Below are 16,507 nucleotides of genomic sequence, written 5' to 3' on the forward strand. Positions count from 1 at the left end.
CCTGGGCTGTGGGAGCTGCCCACCATGTGCAGGCTGTTTACACAAGATACCGTGCTAAGGAAAGGTGCTAGACTAGACTGACAACTGGAGAGTGAAGCCCCCTGATTAATCACAGAGTCAAAACAGCATAGCCAGGGCAAGCATCCCCCAGGCCATATCCTTCCGAGGAACCAGCTCAGGGGTCCAGAGGGGACAGCTGAGACCCATGACCCGTTCCATCCATGGCCAGCTGGTGACAAGCAGGTGATGGGCCTACCCTGCCTGCTGAGAACCTGACTGACACCCCACAGACTCGAGACAGCTGGAAGGGAGAAACCACCCGGAAGTGAAGGAGAAAAGTCAGACTTTCCAGACTGCAGCATGGGGCGATCTGCAGCGTAGCCAACGCCCCCACAAGCCAGGAGCCACACCCCCAAATCATGAGAACGGCTTAAAAGTCATGAGATTAACAATATAATGAATGGTGAGGTTTCTTTGCCTTCTGGTGTCCGAGTCCAGAGGTTGCACTTGGGTCACTTTTCCAGGATGTTTGTCACAACCAGAAAGGCTAGAAACTGACTTTTTATTTTAAAGGGAAGTGGAAATGCTCATCTCATCCCAGGACTCCAGGACCTGGGGCTTTAAGAAAACACGGACTATTGCAGGACTTGCAATGAATTGCGGGAGCTGGTGACAATAAAAGCGACACTGCCACAGGCCCCCTCCCTCACCATGTACCTTTGAACTTTCCCCATTTCGTTCCAAGTTCAAAGCCTGCAGGCACCCGACCTGGATGCTCACTGAGCTGGAGCCAGGTGGGAAACAGGCTTGCATCAGACACTGGAGTAGGACCAAACGGTGCCACGCAAGCTAATTAAATCATCGCATCTGTGCAAGGTTTGCTGCACCGCTGCTTCAGGAATTCCCCTGGCAGGAGCGCAGCCGGGGAAGGGGAGGAAGGGTTCTGACAGCTTGTGGCTGTCACCCGATCTCTCAGCCATCACTGTGGATGGCTGGGAAGCTCCTGATGGAAGAAGCCCTGTAAGTGTCCACCTGACAGGTAAGGCCCCATTTATTCGTTAGATTTGCCTCTTTCTGGAAGCTGGATCTGCAGCACATCGACTGGTCGCTGGGCAAACTGGCCTTGTTACTGCCCTGTACGGGCTGGGCATGCACGGCCGCGGTAGTGGCGTGTCCAGGGCAGCAGCTCTGGACTGGACTCACAGCCCCATTGTTCAGTCACTGGACAGTCCCACTCTCAATACTCCATGTGTCCATAGCTCCTTCTAGCCAAGGATCCCTCAGCAGGGCGGCAACTTTCCCTGGTTACGGGTCCTACATGCAGCCGGGGAAGCTGTGGTGCAGAGAGGTGAAGTGGCCTGCTCATGGCCACACGGTGAGGCCCAGCTGGGACTCGAACCCAGGAATCCCGACTCTGTTGGCAATGCCACACCCTGGGTGCTCCGGAGAGCAGGAAGCATCATTCAGATCCCCCATATTGCAGCAGGTTTCCTAACCTCCCCTTGCGATGAGAACTGGGGGCAGGGGCTGTCAGTGCCCCTATGCCCCAGGGATGGAGTCACATCGCTCAGTCTTTACAGCCATGCTCTACCAGTCTTCGTACTAAAAGCGCAGAGAGGCAGCAGCCCCTTTCCCTGTGTGGATGGAAGGGTAATAATCCTCGTCATGGTGCAAGGTCTCTCTCTGTTAATAATTTCCTCTCTCTCTGCCTACATGGTTTTGACAAGCAGTTGAGGTTCCAGCTGAGTCCCTGGGGGGAGAAGAGCTGCAGAGACAGGGTGGAGAGGGGCCTGAGAATTCACTCGACTGGCCTGATTCACCTGCAAGGGTCTTTTCCTGAAGCAGCCCGCAGACTCTGCTGGCAGATGTTTTCTCCTGCACCAGCTCTCCCCTTCGGAGCTGGTGCTGCCCCGCCCGGGTTGTACAGCGGTTCCCCTCTGGTCTGCGCGGCGTGGCGTTCACACCCCTCCCCATGCTTCGCTGAGATCGCAGGCGCCATGGAACCCCAGACTCAAATCGAAATCAGCACTTCCCGCAGGTTCGAATATGGACAGGAACAAAACCCTGCCTTGTCTGCAGGTGTGCCCCCACTGCAGTTAACCCCACGGCTAGCCCGTGCCAGCTGGCTCGGCCTTGTGGGGCTTGGGCAGGTGTAGACGTCCAGGTTCAGGCAGGAGCCTGGTCTCTAGGACCCTGCAAGGTGGTCTCAAACCCTCTCCAGCTCACCTGCTGTCACAGCAAAGCCCAGGACGCACTTAGGCAGCAGCCGCAAAGGGACAGAAGGCCAGAGATGGGCGACAGCATCCGTAATTCACCGCCCACATGGCGGCTTCCCCACTGGGGTGTCAGATGCTGTCACATGATACACATGATTAGGATGGACAGACAGACAGACAAGTCTGGGATCTCGCAAAGTACCCCTGTCCCTGGTGTGAAGGGGCTGAGGCCCTGCTGTACAATGCTGGCGTAGAGTAACGCAATGTCAGGAAAGCGCTTTCCCTTGTGGGGAGGTGCAGGGAGGTCCTGGCGCAGCCGGTACCTGTGTCTACATCCCGCTTTGTCTGAGATGCAGGGCACCGGCTGAAACCAAGGGGTGTTGCGGACGCTCAGCCCCGAGTCCGGGCCCCGTGTCCACGCACTGTTTGCTGCCAACCACGGCTCAGGGCTGAGTTAGCAGTTCAGCAGCTATGTTTGAAAATGCATCGTACTTTGTCTGAAGGTTTCCTTTGGGAACAATTTTTCTGGCAGTTACTAAAATCCCTCCCCCCATCCCCCTCCCCCCCCCCCCGTGTCCTCAGCCCCTCCCTCCAAACCACAAGCCAGAAGTGCCCCCCTCCTTCCCAGACTGCATTTCCTTTTCTTGTTTTTCCCTTTTGTGTCCCTCTTTCTTGTTAACAAGACGCAGACAAGAGGCTGATCCCATTTGGTGGGCAGAGATAAGATTGCTATAAAGGGAATTGTCAACACGCACTGTGTGTTCTGCCATCCTGAGCCCAGGCCGGGGGTAGGGAAAGCAGCACCACGCTGGAGTGACAATCGAATGAAAACTGCAGCACTGAATGATGCCTTTTCTTTTCTTTCTTTTTTTTTTTTTTTTTAAGAGCTGGCTCTGTGATGTTAATTTGATTGCACCCATTTTCAGCTTCTTGTCTACACTGATTAACTGAGTTTCACCTGAAGCATAAGATTAATTCAAATTGCATGGAAGCAATCAGTTATGCTCTTGGAGTACTGACAGCAGACCTCTGATACATCCCAGCTTGGAGAATCCGCTGGGCCTGCTGACAGGCAACGGGCATGCATGTGCCAGTGTGGGTGCAATGGGTTTTGTGCACACCTTCTCCCAACTCCACTGTAAGGCCTGGCCCATGCAAGGTGCTGAGCACCCCCGCACCCTGGGACTTCCAAGGGAGCTGGCAGTGCTCAGTATTTCAAAAGAGGAGCTCAGTACCTGGCAGGCCCCACACCTAGGGCTTCCAGGATGCCCCCCCCCCCCAGTGAGAAGGGGTTTCTAAGTGACTGTGTAAGGGAAGAGTCTCTCTTTGGCTGCATGGTTTCAATCCTGGCCTAGCTCACTACGTGGAAGGTCTGTGCACATCTTTAATCACCCCACAGCCTGGGCCGGCTACGCGTTGGTCAGGAGAGGCTCTGGCCCCCGAATAACTGGAGTGCAGCACACTGACACAGCTCATGTCAGAACTGAGCTCAGCTATGGCTTTTAGCGGCCGCTCTCCCCAGTGCTACATTCAAAGGGAAAAAACATGAAAATATTCCCATGTTGGGAGTTTTTTAATAGAAATGAAAGCAGCTGTTTGGATATTCAACTTCCCCGGCAGCGTTTGCCAGCCACAGGCCAGTTCCGGCCCCACTGCACTGAGTAGCATCGTACTCCATAAGAAGCCCCATCGCCGTCAGCCTTCCTCAGCCTTTCAGTGGATGGTGCTGCTCAGTGAGAGCAAGGATATCACGAGCTGGCCTCAAGCTCTGTACGCGCTGCCAGTGCATGAGAGCCAGGGGATAAAACCGACAGATTTATGCTCACTGTGCAGCTAAAACCCAGTGCAGGAAAGTGAAAAAGAGCATTACGGGCGAAACGCAAACCTGATCCCTAAAATGCCTTGAATTTTACCCAGGGAAGGGTTTTGTGTTTGTTTTAAATTGCTGTTGTAAACCTGGCAGCATTGCCAGGAATCTCCCTCAAACACACACAAACAAAACTGCCCTTTCGAAAACCCTCCCCGTAAATTCCTCGTGTTATCATCACACACTTACAGCCTAGAGACGAGCCGAGGGTGGGCCCATTGCGCCGGGGCTGCCCTAGAGAGCTACCACCAATAGGCATGTTGGCAGGTGCGAGACCAGGGGGAACACGTGACCAGCAAGTGTGCAGGCACCCAGGTTGCTGCTGCTTCCAGAGAGCAAGGCTGGCCTGTGCGCTAGAAACATCCTGGGCTGTGATGAAGCAGTCGATAAAATGATGCTTTTATCTTACAAAGTCTGAAAATCCATAGTCCAAAAAGAGCATCAAGGATCAAAACTTCCATCCCCACCTCTTGACATCTCTCCACCCCCCCCTCTCCACTGCGGCATGTAAAAGACGTTGGGGAACGCGGCCGGCTAGACGGAGCCATGGAGACCCCTGCCCTGTGGGCTTTTCAAGAACTTCTAATCTCTTGTTCTACCGGCTCAGCCTAAGAAGGAAGCTGCTTCAGATGCTTTTCCACTTCTCTGTAAATGCTGTCGACATACTGATTGCTGGCCGATTATCCAGACACTTGATCATCTCCCCGAAGGAAAGGTGATGGCCCTCTGCAATCTTCAATACTGTCATTGTTAAAGCAGCTGACAGGGAACGGGGCTGAGGGAGGGAAGAGAGGTAGCGAAGACGGAGAAGGCAGCTACTGCCTGAAAATGAGCTCCAGCTGCTGGAGAGGGAGTAGGGCTGGGCTGGCAGCCCCTGCAAACTAGAACCTCAGTCCCCCCCTTTCCCCCCCATGTGTCTCGCAAACAGCAGCAATCCAGGCTGTCCCATGGGGCTGCTGCTTTTCACTCCTGCGGCTGTGTTTTGCTGCACACAGAAAGCATGTCCCTGGCAGTCTCCCTGCCTCTTATTTCAGACCAGTGGGAACACGAATGAACAGCTGCAGCGTCTCCCCAAGAGAGCACGGGGTGGGACTTGCTCGGCGATGGCGGCCATCTTGAAGCAGAAAGCAGTGTCCCGCCACGCTGCTGGGCAGGCAGCGTCCGCGGGAAGGTGAAGGGACAGCCGCCTGCACGGTTGCATTGCTGCACGCTCCACGAGAGAGCGCCGAGGCGTGGTCCAGACAGAACGACTCAGACACGGCTTTCTCACCAAGCACCTCCCCGCTCAGCTTACTGACCAGAGCTGCATTAACCTGGCTAGTCATCTGTCCTGCAGCCGAGAGACGGACTATCGGAGATCCCTCCCTCACGGGCTGGCGGGGAGAAGAATGCACCTGGCTTTGCACTGCAGACACAAACGATGCGACAGGACCAGCCCACAGTCAGCACCGGGAGAGAGGCCACGTCTCTTCAGCGCACTCTGCATACACTGAGCTTAGCGGATGCAAACTGGCAGGGCTCCATTACATCAGTGTCATGGAACTGCCACTGGCTGAGGATCAGGCCCGACCCTCTCACTCACCACACCAGCTGGTGCGTGACCATGTCCTAAATCATGCACCTTGATCTCCTCTCCTGCATTCTGCCCACTGAGCCGTTCCCCCAGGATTACTTCACCTTCCAAACAGCGGGGCTACTTTTAACACTTGCCTTCCTCCCCCTTTAATAATCTCACCCTGCCACAAAAAAAACCATTTCCCCTAAAACGTGAAACTTTCCACCCAAAATTACACTAGCCCAGGACAGGTGCTATCCAGAGCAGGCTCAATGACTGGGTAAAGGGCACAGGGAATGACACAGATCAATATTGAATTGGCATTTCCAGATGGAAAATCCTAGGTTCTAAGAGCCTCTGTCTCAGTCGAGACAAGGGAAGTTCACGGACTCTCATGTTTCAAAGAGAAGAGCTCCCCCCCCAGGGTTTCTATGGAAGAACCCCACCAACATGAACAACAGTTACTTGAGACGCTTATACGAACGCTTCTATAAACTCCAGTGCACTTTACTAACCATAAATCATGCCAAGCCATCTTCGTGATGCAGGTATCATTATCCCCATTTAACAGATGGGGAAACAGAGACTTGCCCAGCTTCACAGAGCAAGTCAGTGGCTGAGCTGAGACAAGCACCCAAGAGTTCTGACCACTAGACAACACTTCTTCATGCCAGCACATACGTTCTGTACCATAGTCTGGGACCCAATACACAGCCAGATACTGCATTCTGCCCACACCCACTGGTGCGTTCTCAGTACGTCCGCCCCGTGTTCATTAAAGGCAGGAAAGAAGGGTTTAGAAATGGCAACCCAAGGGGTTAAACTTCCAAGGGGGATATAACCAGAGCTCTTTTCTTTACTTGCCACCTGATAAAAGCAGAAGCTCAATCTCTGTGGGACTGGTGGGCTTGTGGGGCTCCAAACCACAACCCTAAATCCCTATATGGTTTATCATCTTTCTATTCCAGGCATTTGCATGGTGCCCATCACTGTAGTACCGGGGCACATGGCAGGTAGACACAGAACACTGCCCACATAGAAGAAGCCTCAGGACCCTTCTCAGTAATGTGGCTTTAAAAGACCAGTCCCCTTCTTTCTTCCACACACAAACACATTTTGTTTGGACTCTGATTAACTTTCATTTGACTCTGTCCACAGCAACCTGACTTTAAATAAAAGTTCATGCTGATCTCACTTTAATTGGCCTGACATTTCGTTAAACAAACAAAAAAACCAAAAGAAAAAAGAAAAAAAAGAAACAAAAATGAAAAAATGAAACAAAACAAAGAATCCTTATAATGTTTAATTGGCTGTGGCACTTTGTCTACCTAGTCATTCGAGCCTTTTCAAAGGCTGCTGAGGTCTCTGAGCAATGTAAGAGCACATGCATAATAAGGTTATGTGCTATTCAAGTCAGCAAGCAGCCTGTCCTGGGATGCAATTACACAAGGTAGTGGGGATGAGGCGACAATGCCAACTCTAGATAGTCCTGCACACTCACTCTGGACTAATTGCCTGCGTTTGTACCTACATTTTATTGAAGTATTTTGTTTGAAGTTGCTCTTTTCAATTCATCAATCCATGGGAGAAATTAAACACATGTTGGGGTGGGGGGAGACCTTGGGGAAGGCACTTCCAGAGCCTGTCTGTTCATTTCATTTTTGTGACCAATTTCTAACATTTGAGATCCTGGCTGGGTTGCCCCAGTGCAGGGATTCGGGAGAGTCGAGCTAGGAAGGCCAGCCTGAACTGGAATCAGGGTGGCTGCCTGGCCCAGTCTGGGACAGACTCACACTTGTTCATTGTGTACAGAAACCTTCCTGCAAACAAATACAAATAAGAGACACTGGGTGCAGTCAGCATCAGGTGCTGTCTGGTGGCATTTTAAACTGATGGAAATAATCCCCCAAATCCTATCAAACCTGAGCACAGCCATATTCAACGTCCTGGCAGAAAGCTTCATTCAACAAGTGGAGCAGGTTGGGGCTGGACCAGTCAGTTTGTCCAGCCCCCGCCTGGCCATGAATATGCCACCATCATGGTCTGATCCTATAAATCCTTATGCACAGGAGTAACTTTACTCACACGAGTTGTCCCACTGAAGTAAATGAGACTGCTTACATGCATAGATTGACTCATATTTGTAGGATTGAGGCTTTAGGACCTGGGCGTAGGGGAAGATGCATCTTGAATAATAAAATCATAAAGGGACACAGCCTGAAGTCCTCACTCAGACAAAGGTCCCATTGACTCCACTAGGAGTTCTGTATGTGCAAGGACTAAGGGGAAAACATGGACCATTGATGGTCTTTCTCCCAGCGGATCTCAAAGCACTTCACTTACACTAACCACTAGAAAAGGGTTTAGTAGGGATCCCCGCACTGGAATGGAACAGGACAGCTGTTAACCACACACAGCAAAGCAGGCAGTAACAACATTTGAAATTTGGTGAATACATTGCTCACAGAGCACGTTGCAGCCCTGACTGATAGTGTTTCTCAGCCTGCTAATATAGCCCTGAACATCTGAAGATCTGTAACGGAGCCATGACACAATCTTAACTCTAGTGACACAAGTGAACCGCTGCCATAATGAGCACAGTGGGGATATTCTTCTTCTTCCTCTAGATTTAAGCTCTTGCAACAACAAAAATAAATAAAGAGGAGCTGGAGCTTATCTATTCCACTGATAGCAGTGAGAGAGGAATCCAATAATACGCGCAGTTCAAACAAGGTGTCTAACAACACTTCCAGGCCCATGCGTGTTGAATTAGCAAAGCGATTTCCCTTCCTCCTTTTCCCTCGTATGATGTAGATTGATTGCCCGGTTTTATTAAGCACAAAGTGTTTTTTGATAGGGTAAGGCAAGCAGCTCCCTGGAGGATAGGAATCAATCCCTTTCAGCGCCTTCTGCCTTGATTGGCAGGAATTCGTGTGCTGCTCTGCTGAGGCAGGAAGGGCTTTGCATGTGATAAAGAATCTCCAGCCGTAAAAGGAGGGAGCTCTCAGATGACACTACACTGAGCTGGCTGAGACACACCGCTCCAGCGATGAGAGCCTGGCTCGCGGCCAGCATGCTTGGTCTGAGCCACGCAGCGCTTCCCTGCGCCAGCTATCAATACTCCTGATTGGAAACGACAGTGTATCGTCTTTAGTACCCAGCTGTTTTGGAACTTCACCCTTCACCCGGCCCCGTGGGATTGGATTTAAGTTACTGTAGGCCACAGAAGGATGTAGGCCACACTGGGCTGTAGGAGCAGCAGCGCAGTCAGCGTATGGGACTCAGAACTACAGCGGTGGCAGTGATGTCCCGCGGCCAAGCAATAACGTAAGAGACAATCTCTATAGCCGGTGTACATGCAACGTCCTGCAGCAAAGCAAAGCAAAGCAGCAGGGGCCTCCTCCCCTATTGCACAGTCTGGGCATTCCTGGAGTTCCATGGAGCCGCCTTCCCCAGCTCACTAGGTTCTAACATGCACATCTCCAGTCCTGGGAGTCTTTGTTCTCCCTCTGGGGTTTCCAGGGACTCTGCATTCCAGTTTCCTGAACTCAGCAGGCCCTGGCACCCATGCGCACATCTAGATGCCCTGCACACGGTGCGGCTCCCCCAGTATCTGATCCCATCTTTCCCTCCCCATGCTCTTGTCCCCACTTCTGCACAAACGCAATTTGCTCTCTCCCTCCAGATACTCCAGGCTCCCCAGATTAACAGGGCAAGTCAAGCACCACATCTGTTCCCTGCTCCCATCTCCGGCTTCCCCTTTCCTTTCCTTTCCTCTGCATTTAGTTTGCCTGGTGACTTCTGCCCTCTGCCCGCTTGGCCCCTGCTCTCCCCCCCTCTGACACACCGCGAGCTGTGAGCTACTTACTCTTGACGGTGAGGAACATGGACTTGCTGATATCTGTCCCGACTCCGTTGCTGGCCTGGCAAAGGTAATAGCCAATGTCCTCCTCCAGCACGTGGCGAATGAGCAGCGAGCTGTTGGGGAGGATTTGAATGCGGCCCGTGAGGGGCACAGGATGGTACTGCTGGGGGTTCCCGCTTCCTAGGAGGAGACATGAAGAAACAATCCTAAGAGGACACAGCGAAGGCAGACAAGGCTTACGTCTCTTGCTTTTAAATGTCCCCCCAACTCTGAACGCCTCCCTCTCTGCCTGCCTGAACCGCCCTCTATCCAGAGAAAAGAAGCTGCCATTCCTGGGAGACTCCCCTGGAGAACATGAGCTCCCCTGGCTGGGTCTGCAGCCATAGCTGCCTGCCGAGCGCAGGGTCCAGAACCCTGCCTGCACCATTCTCCACGGTGGCGAGCCGATAAAGGAGGAGGTCAACAGCAAAAATGACTCCAGACTAGGGTCAGCTCCATTCCCAGCTCCGGAGAGGGGGACAGCCATGTCTGCTGGGGAGAGGGAGGGATTTACATCTGTCGACGTCTCGAAGTGCCAGCGTGTGAACAGCCACGGGAGAAGAGTGACCTTCTGGCCCGGACCGTCAAAAAGCCACAGGGAAGGGACCTCAGGAGAGGCCTGTTTACAAGACGCTGGCATGTGCTGGGTTTGACACACCAACAGAGCGCTCTCCTACGGACCCATGCTGCTGGGGCCCCAGAGGGCTGGCGCAGTATCCGGATCATGCTGTGCCGGAGCATGTGCACCTGAGAGAGGGCGGAGAGGTAAGGCCTGGAGCCCAGAGGGGCTAATGGAGAAGAGGTTTGCTATTTCCTTTCCAACAAGCCAGGTCAGTGCTCTCAGCTCTCCTCTGTATCGGTGGCTTGCTGGCTGGTACAAGGAGGAGTAGCCGTGTGCATGGCAGAGCAGCCAGACACACGTGGCATGCTTGCACACTGGCCCCTTCACACGAGGGGCTCTCACAAGAGAAGTGCGGGAGGGATCCTAGTGAGCTACAACCCCCCAGCTGAGCAATACCACATGCCATCTAGCACTGCCCGTTGTAAGGCAACTGCCAGACAGTGCCTTGCACTGGGGAAAGGCGCTGTGCGGGCTGTCCTGGGATCGTTAGCGTGCGCAGCACATTTAATGAGGGTGTGCACTCAGGGAATCAATTTCGCAGGCGGGCCACTTTTGAAATTCTGGCCGCGTACCACCCTAGCCCGAGAAATCGCGCGAAGGACGGGATTTCGGCAGCCGAGCGCGGCGCCGTCCGTTCTGCAGCAGCGCCGTTTCTCTTCCCGCCCCCGCACCACCGCACCGAACATTAAATAATTGCGGTACACATACAACCAGGGTTTTACAACCTGGGCACCCCCGGCACCCCGCCTGCGCATGCCTATGCATGGGATAGGAAACCCCCCCCGAGAGGGGCGGCAATGCACTTTCACCCTTCAAGTATGCCTTTAGCCCAGGCAGGGTAGCCGCCACGGACAGGCCATTCCCCCAGCGAGGCGTCGCACGCGTGCGAGACCCTAGCTCACATCTACCTTTAGCATGTTTCCACATGACCTTCGGCGGGGGGTACCCATCCACGGAGCAGTTCAACACCCCGGCTTTGCCGTAGATGCCGTCCTGGTTGTTGGGCTGGACCACGAAACGAGGAGGCACTGGGGAAAATTCAAGAACAGCACGATCACCACGGATCAAAGCCGCCATGTCTCACTGCAGCCGATCCAGCAGCACAGGCCTGCTCCCCATACCGCTGCATCCTCTCTAGTGCTGCCTGTCCCGCTGCCTCCTTTCAAAGCCAGCTGCAGCGCTCGCTTCTCTCCCATCCGTGCCTCTTAACTTCGCTCTCCTCCTGCCATGCTCTACCTCCGGTGCCGTCTCACTTACCCCGAGGAGGGCCTGGCCTGCTCTGCTTTGCAATGGCCCCGCCTGGGAGCGAGGGCCCAAACGACAGAGGGGGTACTGGTCCTGGTTCACAGGACAAACTACGGCACGCACAGCCAAGTCCCACCCCATGGCTCCCCAGGCTCTCACCTCGCACGATCAGCTGCCGCTCCCGGCTTACGGTGGCAGCATCGTTGCTGGCGATGCACGTGTAGTTGCCGTTATGCTTGAGGGAGACGCTGGAGATCTGCAGGGAGCTCATGAATTCTTTGCTCTCAATAGTGACCCCTGAGCCAGAGATGATCACCTGCCCGTCCTTCCTCCAGGTGATGCGGATGGGCATGTCTCCCGAGGAGACCACGCAGGGGATGTAGAGAAGCTGGCCGATGGAGGCTGGCGGGAACTCGAAGGGCTGGATCAGGGGAGGGACTGGCAAGGCAAGAAGCAGAAACCGTGAGGAGCCTGCTTTGGAAGAAGGACCCAGAAGCATTTTAAAATTCAGCCCTGGGGGGAGCAGGCCCAACTCCCGTGGCTTCCCAGGAAGCAGCGCCCGGCTGTGTGTGTTGCGGGGCAGCAGACCCAATGCCATGGCTTCCAAGGAACTGCTGTGTCCACTCACGCTCTGAATGTGACCCAGGGCCGCCTTAGTGGCCACACAGTGTCCCTGTGGCCTGACCAGCAGTGGGCCTATCAAACCCATTTTGCTGACCCATTGTGTCACGCCGGGGCAATTTAACTGGCCTTTAAGGGACACGCCTGGCCCCCGCATCGAGGGGCTCCGTGGGGTGAATGATGTTATGTCCCATGAAGGTATCTGTAGCATACATCGATTGTTACATCGGTCAAGAGGACACTCATGGCTGGAAACTCAGATAGGCTTTTATTCCAACAGGTACCACTCTGAGCAGAGGGTGAAAGATGTCAGTGAGAAGGGAACGAGGGGAAACTTTATCCATTTCCTACGTTAGCTATAGACAAATCCTGAAGGAGCAAACCCACCAGGCTCCCTTATGGGAAGGTCTGCCCTGGACCCCCTTTGCGTGTGCTGGCTGAAATTCCAGCTGGGCGTTTATCTGCTGGTAGCAAAGCACCCAAACAGATGCTTTTCTTCAAGGCTATGAACACCAGACCAACCATTATCCTTATGCTAACGCAGGGGCGTCTACACTTAAAACGCTGTGCACTCTAAAACCTGAGTGAAGACCCTTCTTACGCCGATGGGAGGGGTTCTCCTGTCAATGTAGATAATCCGTCTCCCTGAGAGGCGGTAGCGAGGTCAAAGGGAAAATTCCCCCTTCTCCCATCGCCATACTGCTGTCTACACTGGGGGTTAGGTCGGTTTAACTGAGTCGCTCAGGGATGTGGATTTTTCACACCCCAGATCGATGTAGTTATAACAACATAATTTCTAGCACAGACCAGGCCTTAGACAACAGCAGCATCTCCAGCAAAGGCGGGGAGGGGAAGGAAAGGAGAAGCAGGTAGACAATTAGCTAACAAGGCCCAGCACCTGGTAGATGCCATCTCCTTTCAGCAGTCTCCATAATTAAATTAGCTGGCTGCCAATTGTCCCCTTGGCAGAAATAAGATGCCCTTTTCTTTGAAAGCTGAAGCCCCTAATAGGGAACTGATCCACCTGACACAACGCGTGCACCTTCGGCTCCAATGTGTCCTTCTTTTCTCTCTACCGAGGGCTCCGCTCTGCAGCACCTGATTCCCAGGAAGGGCAGGAGCAGCGTTTGGAAAGGGGACGCAGGGACAAAGGTGGGGAAAACACAGCCATCCAGGGCAGAAATCACTTCTGAAGTGTTTCCTAGTGAAGAGCTATTGTCACACACACTGTGAGCGGGAGCCTCCTGGGATTTCGGATGGTGGTGTTGCTGGGGGCGTGGATGGGGGAAAGGACGGTCTCAGGCAGAGATGGGGATGTGCCAGCAAGGCAGTTTCATGCACTGCCTTCCTATTACTAGCACCTCCTTGCAGGCCAGGCCCGTGGGAGAGGTTGGAGTTGGTGAGTGTGACAGGAGGGGCACTGAAAGCACTGGTGTCCAAAGGTGATTCTAGCACATCCTCTGCAAGCGTGCAAATCTGAGTGTGTCCATCTCACCCTTCCCAAGTCAGCCCAGCTGACACTGGCATCATCCCCTTTCTCAGTTATTCTGAGCTAGCATTTCAACCCCTCTTTTCTTCCTAACTTTCCAGCTGCCCATCCTCTCCCCTTTGAGTGGGAGTCCTGGGATTCCTAACAGCAGAATGACAAAAACGCTAAGAGCCTTTTGCTGGCATCTTCTCTCTGACGCTTAATTAAGGCTGCCAACCTCCAGCGGTGTAAGAAAATATCACTATCCCTCTTCTACAGATGGGGAAACAGAGAGTCCGGGAGGTAACTTGTCTAAGGCCACATGTCCGTGACAGATCTGGAATCCTGGCTCCTGCTCCCTCCCATGGCCTCACACCCTTCTTTCGTGATGGGTGGGAAGGAAGCCAGCCTTAGCATCATTCCCCAGGAGGTTCTGGTTTAGCCACTTTCTAACAGCAAGAGCATCTCTCCCTTCTTGGTTCTGAAATCCAGCACAGCCGCTTAGCGCTGCTCTGCGGTCCCAGAGTGACTGTGCTCCCGTGTGGTCAGTGCCATGACAGCTCCTCTCCTGCCGTCCAACAGCGTATTGCATAGAACAGTAGGTCTGCAGATAACTGCTGTGCTTGCTCACAGCTTCCCTGAAACACAAACTGCAGGAAGGAGCCGACAATGCAACGCACCAGGCTCAGCCCAAGCCTGGTGATGTCCTAAATGGTGCATGGCACCAGAGGAAGAGCAGGAGACCTCTTTCAGATGAGATGAGGCTACTCCATTAGCTCAGCTTCACACGAAAGACTCGAGAAGCTGGAGTCTTGGAGCCAGCAGTGCCTGTTTTCCATAATTAATGAATAATTAATTGTGTATGCTCTGCAGTCTATTGCAGAGGGAGGAGGATTTGTGTATCCACGCAATGCTCTCCAAACACACCTCACAGGCCTCCTTAAACAGGGAGAAAACAACACAGCCCCAGCAGGAATTTTGCAGAAGAACATCCCATGTTCTAATTCTCCTTGACAACAGCCATCGCTTACAAGGATTCTGATATTTTGCATTAACTTCTTGATGTTGGGAGAACCGCCGCTTCTCTCTCTGGAGCTCCCGCATGCGCACCAAGAGCACAAGACAGCGGTGGCTGCTCAGGAAGACACCGCAAATGCAGGAGTCCTTTTACTCTGCAAACCTGGGTCTCAAAGCCTGGCCATTCACAAGTGGGGTAAGTGCATGAGGGGTCTCATCCCAGAATCTTAGTCACGTTAGCACAGCTGTGCCAGAGCCCCTGGCCTGCAATGAACTGGGGGGAGTAGTCAGGACTCGGATTCAGCACCTCTCACGCTGCAGCTCGTTAGCAAGTTAAAATTAGCAGTGTGGCTGTTCCGGCCCAGGCCGTGCTTGGCCCCTGTAGGCTGCAGAGCCCATGCTCCAGCCCAAGCCAGAATGTGCACACTGCAATTTTTAGCTTACTAGCTTGAGCCCTGCTAGCGCGAGTCTGTCTGCCCCGGCTGGAGGCGCATTCCCTGCTACAGTGTAGACACATCCTTTGTTTCATCGCAGTCCAGAGACAGCACCATTGACAGAACTGAGGCGCTCAGCATGGCCTGGAGATCTGTACAAGGTCACGCCATAGGAATGGCAGCCATCCCCAAACCATTACTGCTCTCCCCACTCCATCACACACCCCCTAGTCACTCCACTACAGGAAACAGCCATAAGAAGCACCTCAAAGTCCTTCCTGTCCCAAGCCATTCCCTAAGACGACCTCAGGCTGCTCCTGCGGAGATCTCTACACTGAGCACATGCCCACAGCATCAACTCCAAAGTGACTCACACCCAAAGAGGGAAAAGCCACCGGAGATGGTCAAACAGGACAAAGATTTTTTAAGAAACAGAGCATGAAGGCACTCGGCTCTGGTACAAGGGGTGCGATAAAGCTTTGATTACCACTTGCTCGGGAAGACCTGCATAACTCACTCGTGGCACTTAACGTGGTCACCCGGCACTTGTGGCAATAAAAGCGTTTCAGCATTGCATGCCATCACAGTCTACACTTAGGTACAGTTACATTTATTTACTCTGCTCTTCGCTGCAGTGCAGATTGTATTCCAGGGCATTTGCAATTCTTCTCTGTGGGTCTTTTATCTGATGGCCAATAAACATATAAATACACAAACAACATCTATATTCCAGGATAAATGCTAACCAGCCATGCTGCAGATGAAATAAACGGCCTCCCCTCCAATCAGAATGGCCTGTCAGCCAGACTGGAGAACATTTAAATCAGCTCAACTTTCTACAACTGTCCCCAACTACCAATCCAGCCAGTAAATCCAGTCTCAGAAGGGTTTGCATATCAATGGGTACCCAGAATAGATGGGCATGCAGCTCGACTTCAGCATGCTTACTTTTTCTAATGGCGCCTTCTACGATAGGGAAAAGCTGACTTGTGTTACGCTTTATGTACACACCCCCGTGTAAGCCCTCTCCTGCTCGCTCGCTCTCACACACACACACGGAAATAAAGCCAAAATTGTACTGCTCGCTAACGAAAACACAACAGTGCCTCACGCAGCCACAGAAATGAGAGGTGGCAAAGGCCTGTGGGCTAATGAAGGGCTGTCCCCTGCTGAAACATTTTCCTAGTGCTTTGACCAACCTCATTCTAAAAGTGTCTCAAGTGAGGAGAGTCCTGCCACCTGCCTGTGCAGACTCTGAGTTCTGCAGCTGGGAGGTGACGTCACATGTCTGGGAGACACACTGGGCATTCTCCACTGCAATCTCCGGGTATCTCTAGTAAGCCCGCCCCATTAGCACCGAAACACCATTTTGATGTTCTTTTCCCAAGTACAGGACATGGCTGAGACAGTCATCCAGGGGTGAAGCTGGAGCGATTTAGGGTTCGGTGCACAATTCAGGATTTCACATGGTTTCTCAGAAAGCGTGGTGGGGTTTCATTGCAGTTCTGGCTTTGTCTACCGTGAACCTGTGCTGACAATCCACAAGGGTCAGCTCACA

The 16,507-nt window shown here is 53.0% G+C and overlaps 1 protein-coding gene across 5 annotated transcripts in view; it reads right to left on the reverse strand.

The window, feature by feature from the left end:
* Positions 1–16,507, reverse strand: part of DSCAML1 (DS cell adhesion molecule like 1) — a 240,265-nt gene that overhangs the window by 62,162 nt on the left and 161,596 nt on the right. For all 5 annotated transcript variants that reach the window (XM_067566043.1, XM_067566036.1, XM_067566030.1 and 2 more), the window contains 3 exons: positions 11,569–11,847; positions 11,073–11,192; positions 9,507–9,683 (listed from right to left, as the gene is read on the reverse strand). In XM_067566043.1, coding sequence (XP_067422144.1) covers positions 9,507–9,683; positions 11,073–11,192; positions 11,569–11,847 — 576 coding nt within the window. The remainder of the gene's footprint in view (positions 1–9,506; positions 9,684–11,072; positions 11,193–11,568; positions 11,848–16,507) is intronic.

This window comes from Emydura macquarii, unplaced genomic scaffold (genome assembly GCF_026122565.2).
Source record: "Emydura macquarii macquarii isolate MOO-44397 ecotype Brisbane River unplaced genomic scaffold, CSIRO-AGI_Emac_v2 contig_312, whole genome shotgun sequence".
In the NCBI taxonomy this organism is placed as follows: domain Eukaryota; kingdom Metazoa; phylum Chordata; order Testudines; family Chelidae; genus Emydura; species Emydura macquarii.